Source organism: Cydia amplana, chromosome 10, assembly GCF_948474715.1.
Source record: "Cydia amplana chromosome 10, ilCydAmpl1.1, whole genome shotgun sequence".
Classification (NCBI taxonomy): Eukaryota; Metazoa; Arthropoda; class Insecta; order Lepidoptera; family Tortricidae; genus Cydia; species Cydia amplana.
In genome coordinates, this window is record NC_086078.1 from 10,393,833 (window position 1) to 10,408,030 (window position 14,198).

General features: G+C 36.5%; 1 protein-coding gene across 1 annotated transcript; it reads right to left on the reverse strand.

Annotated features, from left to right (window-relative positions):
- Window positions 1-670: 670 nt before the first annotated feature.
- LOC134651424 (juvenile hormone-binding protein-like) lies at window positions 671-7,784 on the reverse strand. Its single transcript, XM_063506529.1, has 5 exons — window positions 7,654-7,784; window positions 3,491-3,716; window positions 2,866-2,990; window positions 1,344-1,496; window positions 671-828 (listed from the first exon to the last, which is right to left on the reverse strand). Exons 1-5 carry the CDS (start codon window positions 7,712-7,714, stop codon window positions 671-673), a joined length of 723 nt encoding a protein of 240 aa, XP_063362599.1. The 5' UTR covers window positions 7,715-7,784.
- Window positions 7,785-14,198: the final 6,414 nt, after the last annotated feature.

Here is a 14,198-nt window from a genome sequence, read left to right on the forward strand (position 1 = left end):
CATACGGACGGACGGATAGACAGACAGACATGACGAATCTATAAGCATACATCTACTTACCAAGTTTCAACAGTATAGGTCTTATAGTTTCGGAAAAAAGTGACTATGACATACGGACGGACGGACAGACAGACAGACATGACGAATCTATAAGCATACATCTACTTACCAAGTTTCAACATTATAGGTCTTATAGTTTCGGAAAAAAGTGACTATGACATACGGACGGACGGACAGACAGACAGACATGACGAATCTATAAGGGTTCCGTTTTTTGCCATTTGGCTACGGAACCCTAAAAACATTCGCTTTTGTCGCATCTCTTGCATTTATCTATCAATCCTATCACTTTTTAAGTTGAGACTAAATCTAGATTTATTTTGGGAATAAAATCGTAAGTAAAACTAGAGAATCAGTTTTAACTTGGAATTTATTGCACAAGTATACGGCATCTCGGTACACAAATTCATTCCAATATCACTTAGGTACAGTACTTACTTGTTATGCATAGTATGGGTTTAATCTTATAAATATTTTTGGTATTCTTTTTTGATCAGACAATATAAATATATATAGACAATAGACATACATTTATATATTATGACATATATTTTGTACCATATCAATCAATATGTGTAGTATTACAATAAAATATGTACATAATATATTTCTATTCGATATTGGTGAAAAAAGCTGACGATGGTACGGCTTTGGCAGCTTCCCTGATGTTGTGGACGACGTATGTGTATGCTTTCTCGGTTATTTTGCAAAACCCTTTTTCTCTTAATTCGTTTTTCTTCTCTTGACTGAAAGCCTTGGCATCAGCATCTAATAGAAATAAAGCAAAATATTTTTAACTAAAATTATACCTACCAGATTTTATACGAGTAGTTAAGATTAGTTCACAATTGAATATTCTTGGGAAGAGGAAAAATTAAATTTAAAAAATGGTTACCTAATTAGTTTCATGGTTATCTTATAAATATATATAGACAATGTATAATGGGTGAATAAAAACAGTAATTATTATGGGTACGGTCTACAATTTAAGTAACTAATTCCACTGTGTAATAAACGTCATACCTTTTAGTTATCATTCACGCGTGCATTTTCCTCGTAGGTGTTGGTGCGAGCCATCAAAATGTAGGTAAATTCGAATTGGCCTCCGGGGGTGTGAATGACTTTTATCAATCTTATAATTACAGTTAGTAGGTACCTACTGGACGTTACCTACTCGCCAATTGGTCACATGTTAGCGGTACGAAATCACTTAAATTAAAGAAGAATTTAAGTCCCTGTCAAAACTCAAATTTGTTTTGTTTATATTTTAACTGAGCTCTTACCATTTGAAAGAATCTGCTGAAACTCGGGGTTCAATTCAACACTCGGGGCGTCGACAACTTTGCAAGTGATGGTCTCTGGGCCAACATGGAAATGAGTGACTCCTTTTTCGTCGGTCTTAAGCTCGTACTTGTAAGTAGCCGTGCCTAATACACCTGCAATTAACAACATGTTTAATGTATAATTAGTCAATTAAGCTAATGCTGCAATACAAAAACTTCCCTATATTTATTTATTCAATTCAATTAAGTAAGATTTATTATAAACTGTATCTTTCTTAGAAATAGTACATTATTGCAGAGGCCGGGAAAGGGCAACTCGTGGATGAGTTTCGATTTTCGACAAAGAAGACGAATCCACGAATTGCTATTCCTGCCGAGGCATATATAGTGCTTTTCTCCAAACATGCGAGGAAATAAGGTAAAATAATAATTATTTAAGCATCAAGCATGACTCAAATCGAACCTTCACATCAAAAATGTCAAAAACAATTTCCCTCTAAAATTTATTTTTAAAAGTTAAGGGCACAAAGTTATTCTGCCATTCAGTACCATTCAATATTCGTTCATTCAATATAATTGTGCAATATAGTTGGTCAAACCAATTTGTCAGTCAGTAAGAAGCAGGAAAACTATACCCATCGTTTTCTTTTGGGTACTAGTACTAGTGTAAGACAAAGATAGTATGTTTGAAATGAGAAAGTCCTTTGACAAACTATATAAACTTTATGTACACGGATGAGATCCTTAAAAAATATAAAAATAATCTTTGATTTTATTAAGCAGTATTCGCACGATCATACACGAGCACAACGGTCTTGTAAGAACGAGACAAGTAAGGTCGTTTATCTTACTATCTCACTCTATCCTATAGCTTGAAATGATAGCTGATCGGGTCGTGTAGATGCGGCTCGCGGCTTTAATAATTGGCTGTTTGCGTTTTTTATTTTTAAAAAGTAAAAAACACTACAGTAATAAGTTATTACTGTAGTGTTTTTTTTCATTCCCGTCCGCTAGAACAGGACAGCGATAGTTTGATTTTTTTAAATTAGAGTTTGACAATAACGTAGAACTTCCTGTACTATTTTTGATACGATAAGGTGAACATTTCCGAGCATATTGGAGAAAAGTCAGTAACTATATTCAGAGGAATCCTTTAAGTTCAAACTCAAGAAGTCAGCGTTGCTTTTATTAGAGAGGATAATACTCTCTACTTTCCTTCTTTCACCATCCGAGGTTTACTTGCACTTTTCTTGTACCTACTACCTATTAAGTACAAACAGAGACATTGAAACTAGAGATATTATAAATAAGGCGTGTAACTATAGGTATAGGAATAAGTAATGGAAAGATTCATCAAGTGTCAGGGATAGCCCAGGTGGTTCGCGTATTCGGGCCGGTGACCCGAAAGATCAGAAGTTTGAATGTTGCTCGACGCGGCATATCTTTTCATTTATCTTTCACTTATAAAACTAAACATGCAGTTTCGTGAATTAGATTCATAAAAAAAAAATCACAAACATACTTGCATGTGACTTGTAATGTCCCGATAAGGTTTTCGATGACTTGGAGAATATAACATCGACATCAGTGGCAATGTCTAAATCGGCTTTTGTTGTTAGTACTACCGACTTTGCTTTGGTATCCATTCTGAAATTAAGATTTATTTCTGATTAAGTATGAAAATAAATGTAATGTTACTTCACTAAAGTATATTTATAAATAGGTAATAATAATAATAATAATTTGAGCCTATATACGTCCCACTGCTGGGCACAGGCCTCCTCTCATGCGCGAGAGGGCTCGGGCTATAGTCCCCACGCTAGCCCAATGCGGATTGGGGACTTCACATACACCTTTGAATTTCTTCGCAAATGTATGCAGGTTTCCTCACGATGTTTTCCTTCACCGAAAAGCTAGTGGTAAATATCAAATGATATTTCGTACATAAGTTCCGAAAAACTCATTGGTACGAGCCAGGATTTGAACCCGCGACCTCCGGATTGAAAGGAAAAAATCCGGATTATAAATAGGTAATTTCACAAAAAACCACACGTATTACGAGTTATTGAATCCCAATATACGAGAGTGAAAAGGAAAATAGAAATTAAATTAAATGAGACAATACCTATGTAATTACAAGTACTTACTTGAAATCTGATATCTTCTGATTCCGTAATCCTGTCACGGTTAAGTTCTGATGCTTATAAATTAAGCCTTCGTTATCAAACACGATGTCGAATGAAGGTATAACTAAAGGATCTAGGGCCACAATATTCCAGGCGGATATTCCTTTGTGGGTTTTTTCAAGGAATTTTTCGGTAGATTCGCTAAGGCAATCGATGTCATTGATACTACACGGCACAGCTATAGATTCTGAAATACAGAAGAAATATAATAATTACCTATAGAATCCAATTGGCCAAATAAAAGATTCTAACATATCTATACAACTAAGTATATATTTTTATTAGGCGGTGTCGGTATAAGGTGCATATGTATGAGTGACATAACAGTTAAGATTTTGAAACTTGGAATAAGCCTTCTGTTATGACAAAGCTAAAGTCCCTAGTATATACAGACTTTTTACGGATAAAAATGTGGTGGTGCCACTAGAACTGCCATATCATTCATGAATTAGACGTTTATGGTGACACTTTATTACTGCAAAGTCTGTGTAGAGTTACTTGGTCTGGTTCTACTATAGAAAGTAATTAAATAAAAGTAAAAATAAAACTTGGTAGATTCAGGTGCTTAGAAATGCATCGAGCTTTTATAAAAATCATGACTGTAGAATATTTATCCAGCTTTTATTTTATATTTCATAGCTATGTGTTTGTGCAATAAACTGTTTGGCTACAATTTACATTGTTTTAATAAGGCTAATTACTTCATTTCTAATTGGGCTGTCTAATAATACGAAAACGCTACCTAAAAACACAACTGAGTCCTTACATTTCGAGTACAAAATAATTCGTTAAATATGGTTATTTCGAAGTTTTTGCACAAAATTTTAGACAAATCATTACCTACTTCATACTACGATTATTACGATCTTGCCTATTCAATCTAGCAAGCAAAAAGAAAATGTACCTAATATAAAATAATTTTGTCGAACTAAGCAATTCCAGAATTATATTTTAAAATACAAAGATATCTTTTATTAACTCAGTCAAAATATTGTTACTCAGACTAAAGCTCAAACCATCGTTAACCAAATAAGTACACTGGCTGACAAATAATATTTTTTTTCACGAATAACAACACGCATCACGCGCACGCAACGTGATTGGTAATTTGCTACCGTAAAATGGGGTGAGTAGGGGCAAAACTGACATTCAAACCTCGATAACATTTTATTTTTACATATGCAAACTGAATGGTGTATATAATAAGTGTTCCGGGCGTTTGTATTTTAGTTTTTATTTTATTTTGGGGAGGTCCATTTCATAATTTTGACGATAAACAGGAAATCCCACCTCACCCCGTAGTCCCTCGTAATTGGGGTGAGATGGTATTTCATACAAAGGTGATTTTGGAAGATTGTTGAATCGATTTTTTTAGTATGAGTATTACTATAGCTCCATTTAAAATTGAAACACATTATTTTTGTAGCAGTAGCCTTAAAATCTCATATCTCACCCCCCTTTCTTCCCTTCTCTCCCCATTCGTAACCCAACTCTCCCCGCGAACCCAACTCATCCCATTTTACGGTACCTACAAGCTGTGGTCCTAATAATATACCCACTAACAAACTCCAGGGAAATTTAAATTATTCAGTGGAACCAAGTTCCATTTGTTTTATAACGTCCGATTTCTAACACTAGTGATTTAACTTTCACTGCCATTTTTTCTTTTATAGTAAGCCGCTAGAGGTTGAAAAGCCACACGAATTTTAGGTAACGAGCTAGCAGACCAGGCTGCAAAAGATGCTGTTCTACGCGGAAATGATTCCTTCTTTAAGATTTTCCCTTCAGATCTGGTTTGTATCCCCTCAAAAACAATTTAAAAAAAATGGTCTGCTCGATGGAAATCTTCCAAAAAATGTTTTTACTCGTACATTCAGCCCTCGATACCCTCTCGCCCTTGGTTTTTTAAAAATCGTTCTCTCTCGAAAAGGCACACCAGTACCATTATTAGACTCCGCTTGGGCTTCTATTCTTCACCAGAACTCCTGCATCGCTTCAAACGCAGAGACTCTCCTTTGTGCGATTGTAATGTGGAAGTGGGATCATTGGATCATATTTTCTTTAACTGCCCTCGCAACTCTCCCTTCTTTAATTTATACTCCGTCTTAACAAAATTAAAAATTCCCCTCCCTATAAAATCTTCGACCTTACTAAGTCTCACTGATAATAAAAAAGTATTCCGGTTTCTTGCTAGGTTTCTGAAGAAAAATAACATCGTACTATAGTAACCGTGTAGTATAGTATAACTAATAACTATATAATGTGTGTGTCGTCTGCATTTGAACTAATCACTCACCTTTGTTTTACTTAGTTATAACAAAACGTGTAGTGCTTTCATGTTCTGTGTGGGCGTTGGTACGAGGGGTATTCAAAATATTCTCGGTATGAGAATGAAAACAAACAAGTACGAAAAGTTTGATATTTTTATTTTTCAATATACTCCCCCCCTATGTTCATACACTTAAAAGATCGATCAATTATTTTTTTAATCCCTCGTAAAAATATTTTTTATCTTTCGTGTAAAAATGCTCCTCCACTGCCGCCTTCAATGCTTCATCGTCAGAAAATTTATTTCCACGCAGATCCTTTTTAAGATTGGGGAGCAAAAAGAAGTCGCTGGGGGCTAAGTCCGGACTATACGGTGGGTGAGTAACAGTTTTAAACCCACATTCAACAATAGCTGCCTTGGCAATATGAGCAGTATGGACGGGGGCGTTGTCATGCAGAAGCAGAATACCTTTGGTTAACTTTCCTCGCCTCTTTTCTTTAATTACATCCTTTAATTGACGTAGAATGTTAGCGTAGTACTGTCCTGTGATATTTACACCTTTTTCTTTATAATCGATTAGTAATACTCCTTCACAATCCCAAAATATCGTGGCCATGACCTTGCCGGCTGAAGGGATGACCTTGAACTTCTTGGGATGAGCTGAACCCTTAATGTGCCACTGCATGGACTCTTGTTTACTCTCTGGATCATAATGATGAACCCAGGTTTCATCTCCAGTAACTATTCTTTGCAGCACCTCATCAGGATTTTCACCGCACAGGTCAATAAAATCGGAACAACAAGCTACACGCATGTCTTTTTGAAGCCGAGTCAGCATTCGCGGAACCCATCTTGCACTTACTTTTGACATATTAAGATGGTCATGTATAATATCATGTACGGTACCAATAGAGAGATTGGTTACTTGTGCTATAGATTTTACCTTCACTCGACCATCTTCCAATATAAGTTTTTCCACTTTATCAATATTTTCTTGTGAAGTAGCTACTACAGGCCGGCCAGGTCTAGGGTCATCTTCAATACTCTCCCTTCCGCGTTTAAACTCGCTTGACCACTTTTGAATGGTAGATAAAGAAGGAGCAGACTCACGGTAAACACAATCCATTTCCTCTTTTATGGTTTTTTGATTTTTACCCTGTTTTGTCAAGAATTTTATCACGCATCGATGTTCTAATTTAGTTAACATTGTCAATTCGCACAGGATGTTCATGTTTGTTCAGCAATTGCAGAAAAACAAAAGACTATCTCGGTTCGAATTATACTTTTTTTTAATGTCAATGAATAAACCTTAGCGGCCAGTAACGAAAGAAATTTTAGAAGAGGTCGTAAGATATCAATACCGAGAATATTTTGAACGCCCCTCGTATATGTTTGTGTTGTCGTCTGTTCTCAGGTGCAGATCGCAGATCGCAGTATTTTATACTTGACATTGGCAAATTTGTGCCAACTTGTTTGGCCAGACCGCCATAAAATAAAAGAAGAAGAAGAAGAAGCCACACGAATACCTACCGTCATCCACTTTGTTCTTCTTATTCGTAAATTTTATTTCAAAGACTTAAGATATACCAACATACGATACAATGATACAAGTGCGTAAAGTAGGAAATTCGCAAAGAGTGGCGATAAATTAAAACACGACCGAAGAGAGTTTTTTAATCGACACGAGTTGCGAATGACCTATTTGCACGTGTATGGTACAAAGTTATACAGTACATTACACATGATCCTTTCAATTTTCGACAACGGCAGGTATAGCGCTAATTACTGCACTAGGGCGCTAAAGTAGCACCATATGTACTGTAAAAATAACACGTTCTAGAATTCTAGGTCGTACCGTCACTTGATAATACACTTCCAGAAAACATCAGCAACATTAACACTGCAAACACTGCCATTGTGATTTTAAAATATTGAGCACTTGACTTATCCAATTGATCACAAGCCACTGTCCGAACAGAAGTATTACACGGCTTTATATAACCCGGGGTTATCAATTTAGATAATACCGGGCGCTATTACCGATTATTTAAGAGGAAAGGTGACCGCTTCGTCATATTACAAAATTCGTCCCCATTTTCCTCCTTGTATTGATATTAAAGTCTATTTTTTTATTCGGTAGACTGAAATGACAGTTAATAGTATGGAATGACATTTCATGTTCATACTATTAACTGTCATTTCAGTCTACCGAATAAAAAAATAGACTTTAGGTGGTAATACAAAATATTTTGACAGAATTTGATGTATTGCCTGTTGGGCACAGCTCTGCTATATAGGTATGCCCCTTCGTTTGATTTTTTTTAGTTTTTTTTTTCATTATATTAAACAGTGTTAGGAACGAAAAACAAATTCCATACCATTTTTTAAAAACCTTTCGAACCACCAATCTAACTCTTTAGTAATTAAAATACCATAAACATTCTAACGAAGAGGCAATATTATATGTACATTAAATTGTGTAAATACTTTTTCTATTTTGTCAATACTCTATTCATAGTGTTGTGTTCCTACCGGTGAGTAAGGTTGCGAGAGCTCAACGAGGGTGCGGAGTATTAGGGTCGGCAACGCGCATGTAACACCTCTGGAGTTGCAGGCGACCATAGACTACGGAGACTGCTTATCATCAGGCGGGCCGTATGCTTGTTTGATACCGACGTAGTACATATTAAAAAAACTAGAGAGGAAAAGGGAACTATGTCTGTCATGGAGAAACGGTCGTCCACTATCGTCTTAACCCTTTGACCGCCAAAGTCGTCAACTGGCGCGGCTACAGCCCGATATCTACCTTCGTGCATTCCGACAAAGTTTAAAATAGTTCAAATGACGGGCTGTGAACGAGATAGGCTTGGCGTTCAAAAGGTTGAAAGACTGCTAATTACATTCAGTTCGGTTGAATTGTATGAAAGCTTAAACTTTGTTTTAATACCTATATTTTTATAAACTTAACAAATTAGAAAATGTGCATGACAACGTTCAAAGTTATAAGTAACTATCACGACGGTGTCTACAGGTGACGTTTGGATGTCAACTGCAGCTGCATTAAGGTGACAGTCCATTTCCAACCGCAGCTGCACTATTGTTCATTTTAATGTGGAAATTGACAGTAACAGCGACGCGTTCAGTACCAGTAGTGCAGCTGCGGTCAGAAATGAAATGTCGTTGTTGCCACCGCCGTATCTGTCAATTTCCTCGATACAATGAGTGACGGAATAAACGTCATAATCGCGGCAGTAATGCGGCGGTGAACGTCACTCAATTGATCAGTTGATATCCGAACGTCACGTTACGTTTACTGGTAATTTTATTACTAGTTCTCTATAGGCTCGTGTCGTCCACACGTGTCAGTGTTGTGTGATTAATATGTGGGACTCCTAATTAGGATTAAAGAAATAATTAATCTCGTAAAGCTAAAGCGTATTAATATTTATTCTGACATTACAAGAAAATCTTATATTAGACAATTAAAGTGACACCTAGGTATATCACTGACTTAGCAGCCTGCTTTCGCAGGCGGAGGTAAGCCAACCGAAAAAGGTTCGCTACAAATATAAACACATTTTTTTATATATCAATTATATCAGTAAACAGGTGTATATTATATCAGTATGTTCACAACTGAACATATGAATCCCCTGTCAACCGCCACAAAGTGCGATCCTACACAACACGCATCCAGCAACTCTTACGAGGTTGTCCGACCACCTTTTCAAGGGCCACCGTGTGAAGCGCTTCGTTTCTTGTTTACCACTCAACTTTTATGTCCCAACGGCTCATTTCTTCGGACCATACGGCCCACGAAATGTTACTTTGAGCGGGCAAACTAACAAGCCATATCGGTTTCCAAAGTATTTCTGCGAATTTTCTCATCTTTATATCCATCCCACAGAAATTCCAATAATATATCTCCCCGTTACACACCGAGTGACTCTGGAACGTCTTATAAGCCCTATTGTGAGCGATCAAGTTTCTCGAACATATTTAGGCACACGAGTATAGTAGTTTATGCAACAGTGATATAATAAGGGTTCTTAAAATTCAAGGGTCGAAGTAAAAAGACCCGAGAATTTTAAGAACCAATTATGAGCTGTTGCATACATTACTTTTTCTATGACAGCTGCAGCAAAAAAAAAAAAAAAATGTTATTATTTAAAAAAAATTGAGTTATTATTTAAAAAAAAAAGAGTTATTATTGTAAATGAAAACATACCTCTTTCAATCAAGATGATCGGAACTTGTATCTTTAAAAAAAATAAAGCAGTTGTATTATACTCATAAGATGACTGCTAGCAGTCATCTTATGAGCCTATAGACAAAGCATTCAAATGACATTGCTTTAGATATCACTGTCAGTCATTTAATTGACACATTTAAGTGCTGGAGTAGAAAAAGTAATTAAGTTTACACTTGTAGGTACGTCTCCATAGTCTATCTATACATATAATAAAGCTGAAGAGGGTCGAAAGTCTGTACATGGAAGATATTCGAAAAAAAGTTGGTTGGGGATACTTAGAATCGATAACAGAACACGTTCCAACAGTTTTTAGAATTTTTGTCTGTTTGACTGTTTATCTGTTTGTCTGTTTATCTGTTTATTTGACCGCGCATCACGTGAAAACGGCTGAATGGATTTTGATGCAAACTTTACTAATCTGTCAAGAAAATCCCTGGCCCTATTTTAGGCTAGAAAAATTCAACCCCTAACAGGGGGGGTGGCCACTACACTCAATTAAGTTATGTTTGCACCTGAATCTTATGGCGCTAACTTAAGAAAGTGGTGCAAACTTTTTTTTGTGTATGTACTTTGTAAAAAAAAAACAAAATTTTTCTTAGTAAATGTCAAACGTCTTTACAAATACATATTAAATCACATTTATAGACGGGTCCAGCGCGGGTATATTGACAATAATTAACATTATGCGAAGTGGGTGGTTTGAAAATATGATGTCTACCCCAAACTTTTTCATACACTTTTCGTCGGGTAGTTGCACAAATCTCTGTTTTGACATTTTGTTGGGACATCAGTTAGCCGCGACCACGACCAGTGAAACCTGTGTCGAAGTCGAAACGTCGGTAAATAAAGGTAATAAAATAAATTTCGAGATAGGCCCGTCTATAAATGTGAGTTGATATGTGTTCAAAATGCGAAAGCTTTTAAATATTATATGTCTTTGTAAATGTCAAACAATTTGGAACTTGCAATTTATTCTATTGTCCTGTGTTTAAGCACTGACACTGACTGACAGCCTGGACGCTTCGGGCCTTCGGCCCTACATGGAGCTCGGCCTTCGGCTTTCGCGTTATATATCCGCACCAAAATTTCACGTAAACCATTGCGGCTGTGTCCCTGACATAGCTTCTCTACATTTTTTTTATCAAAAAAATTTCGCGCTCGCTACGCCCGCGTTTTTAATAGGATTTTAAAGGTTAAGCCTAATTTGATAAAGGTGGCATTCTGGGCATCCTACCGAGCGACTACTACTACGACTTAAGAACTGACAGCCTGGACGCTTCGGCCCTTCGACCCTACGCGAAGCTCGGCTTTCGGCCTTCGCATTTAGACACATACTATTGTTCTGTGTTTAAGCACTGACAGCTTGGACGCTTCGGGCCTTCGGCCCTACATGGAGCTCGGCCTTCGGCTTTCGCATTAGATATCCACGCCAAAATTTCACGTAAACCATTACGGCTGTGTCCCTGACATAGCCTTTCAATTATTTTCTATCAAAAAAATTCGCGCTCGCTACGCTCGCGTTTTTTACTTTTAATATTAAGCCTAGGGCTTGCAAATATTCGAAACTTTCAGATATTCGAATATTCGACTTTTTCTGACGACGTATTCGAATATTCGAATATTATAAAAAATAAGAAAAGGAACGAGAAATCGGTTTATTATCGTTTTATTCAAAAGCTTTTTTCACATATTGCTAAAACTAAGGATATTTGGCAGAAATCCACTTAATTGACTAGATTTTATCATCCTACTATTTATAAGATGCCCACATTTATAAAAACAAGTAAAACGCCAAAATTAGACGTATTTAATATTTCTAGATAAAACTTATTATAAATGCGTCGTTGCGTGAAATAATATAACTAACCATCCAAACACCTAGGTACCTATGTAAGATATTTTTTTTAGTAAGTAATTATTTTCCGATTTAAATTAACTTGTAATCACTCAGAGACCTGTAAAAAGGCCTTTAATTTCATTGTATTTTGAATCTTTATTGACTTTATTTGTTTTGGCAAATTATTATTCCTAATGGTCGGCTAATTATATAATATTAGAATATTTAAGGGAAAAAGTTAGTTGAGTACTGGGTGGATTATTCGTCAGCTAAAGGTGCATGGTTAGATTACCAAGTTGGGCAGGTTTGGTATGATTAAATTTGAGAATTGCGATAAGTGGCAAGGTTTAGACTTCAAAAATTCGCTTAACGTACGCTTGTACTGAATAAACAGAATGACCCTTTAACTTAAAACTTACGCACCGTAAAAATAACATACTTTTTGATTTCGTTTTCTTTTAAATTGAGTTAGGTTTCACTGTATTCACGAAGTCTATCAAGAGGAATACAGTAAAAATATTATTTCCTTCGTGTTTGGGTACCTACCGTTCCTCATTCACTGTAAATACCCGTAAAACACACAGAAACTGTAACTACAGCGGATAACATAGATTTTTTAATAGTAATAAAAAATATTCGAATATTCGAAACCTGAGCGGCCGAATATTCGAATATCAAAACAGGTCGAATATTCGACAAATTCGAATATTCGAATATTCGAATTGCAAGCCCTAATTAAGCCTACTTTGATAAAGGTGGCATTCTGGGCACCCTACCGAGCGACTACTACTACGACTTAAGAACTGACATCCTGGACGCTTCGGGCCTTCGGCCCTAAGCCGAGCTCAGCCTTCGGCTTTCGCATTTAGACACTGATACCATTGTTCTGTGATTAAGCACTGACATCCTGGACGCTTCGGGCCTTCGACCCTACGCGAAGCTCGGCCTTCGGCCTTCGCATTTTTTAAACACTTATACTATTGTTTTGTTTTTAAGCACTGACAGTCTGGATGCTTCGGGCCTTCGGCCCTAGATGGAGCTCGGCCTTCGGCTTTCGCATTAGATATCCACACCAAAATTTCACGTAAACCATTGCGGCTGATCTGACTTATTTTTCTATCAAAAAAAATTTCGCGCTCTCTGCGCTCGCGTTTTTCATACGATTTTAAGGATTAAGCCTACTTTGATAAAGATGGCATTCTGGGCACCCTACCAAGCGACTACGACTTAGGCCAAATTTTTTAATTATAAGTTTTTAATTTAAGTGTTATTTATTAAATAATATTAGACCTAAATTCGAAAGTTTGTTAAGAAGTACGAATTTCTATGTGTATATTTCTTAACTTTTCATGCTTAGACTGATTTGACTGGAGGACAGAATTGGGTGATATTTGCCATGGACATGATTTGGATAGGTATATACAGTCAAGGACGTAAAAATACAAAAGTAGTAATGTATTGTCCGTTATACACCTACTACTCTGTGTCGTTTAAATCACGTCTAATATTGGCGTACGTGGGAATAAGGGCGAAAAAAAAACTATTGGTTTTGGAGTGTAGTTTTGTTTAGTGGTAGGTACCTACCTAATTGTAAAATATTTTATCTGGACTTCAGTCCGCTAATCGTATCCATCTGTCAACTTTACTTCAATTTCCGCCTCCAGGGGAGAGAAAGAGAAATTAGGGATGAATTAGCTTACTGACACAGACCGAATTCCACGCGGGCGGAGCCGCGGGCACAGCTAGTGATAAATATATTGGATCTCCAGACTGTTTACCAATGCGGTCCAATGTAATTAATTCGAGGTTTTATTACTAATTACTAACGGTTTGCCCTTGATAGATGTTTGATGGGTGGCATTAACTCTCTGGCAAAGTTCCGCCGGTTTCATGTTGGTTATTTAAAGTTATGGATCTAATAGTTACAATTTTACATAAAGAAAAAAATACGTTACTCTGTTCACAAAATTTGACAAAAATAGGTTGAAAAATGTGAATTGTAAAGGAGAGCAGACTGCCGGACATTCAAAAGCATCTTTGCCAAAGTTGAAGCGGAGACCTTCGTTCTTTTCTCTCATCTCTTTCAGGCATTCTTTTTTATCTTTCATTTGTGCATTTGGTACTAAATCTAGAATATGTCTAAAACATTTTTATTCAACATCACATGAAATGGCGGAGTTAACAGATAGTGTAACACATTTTTAGGGTTCCGTAGCCAAATGGCAAAAAACGGAACCCTTATGGATTCGTCATGTCTGTCTGTCTGTCCGTCTGTCTGTCCGTCCGTATGTCACAGCCACTTTTTTCCGAA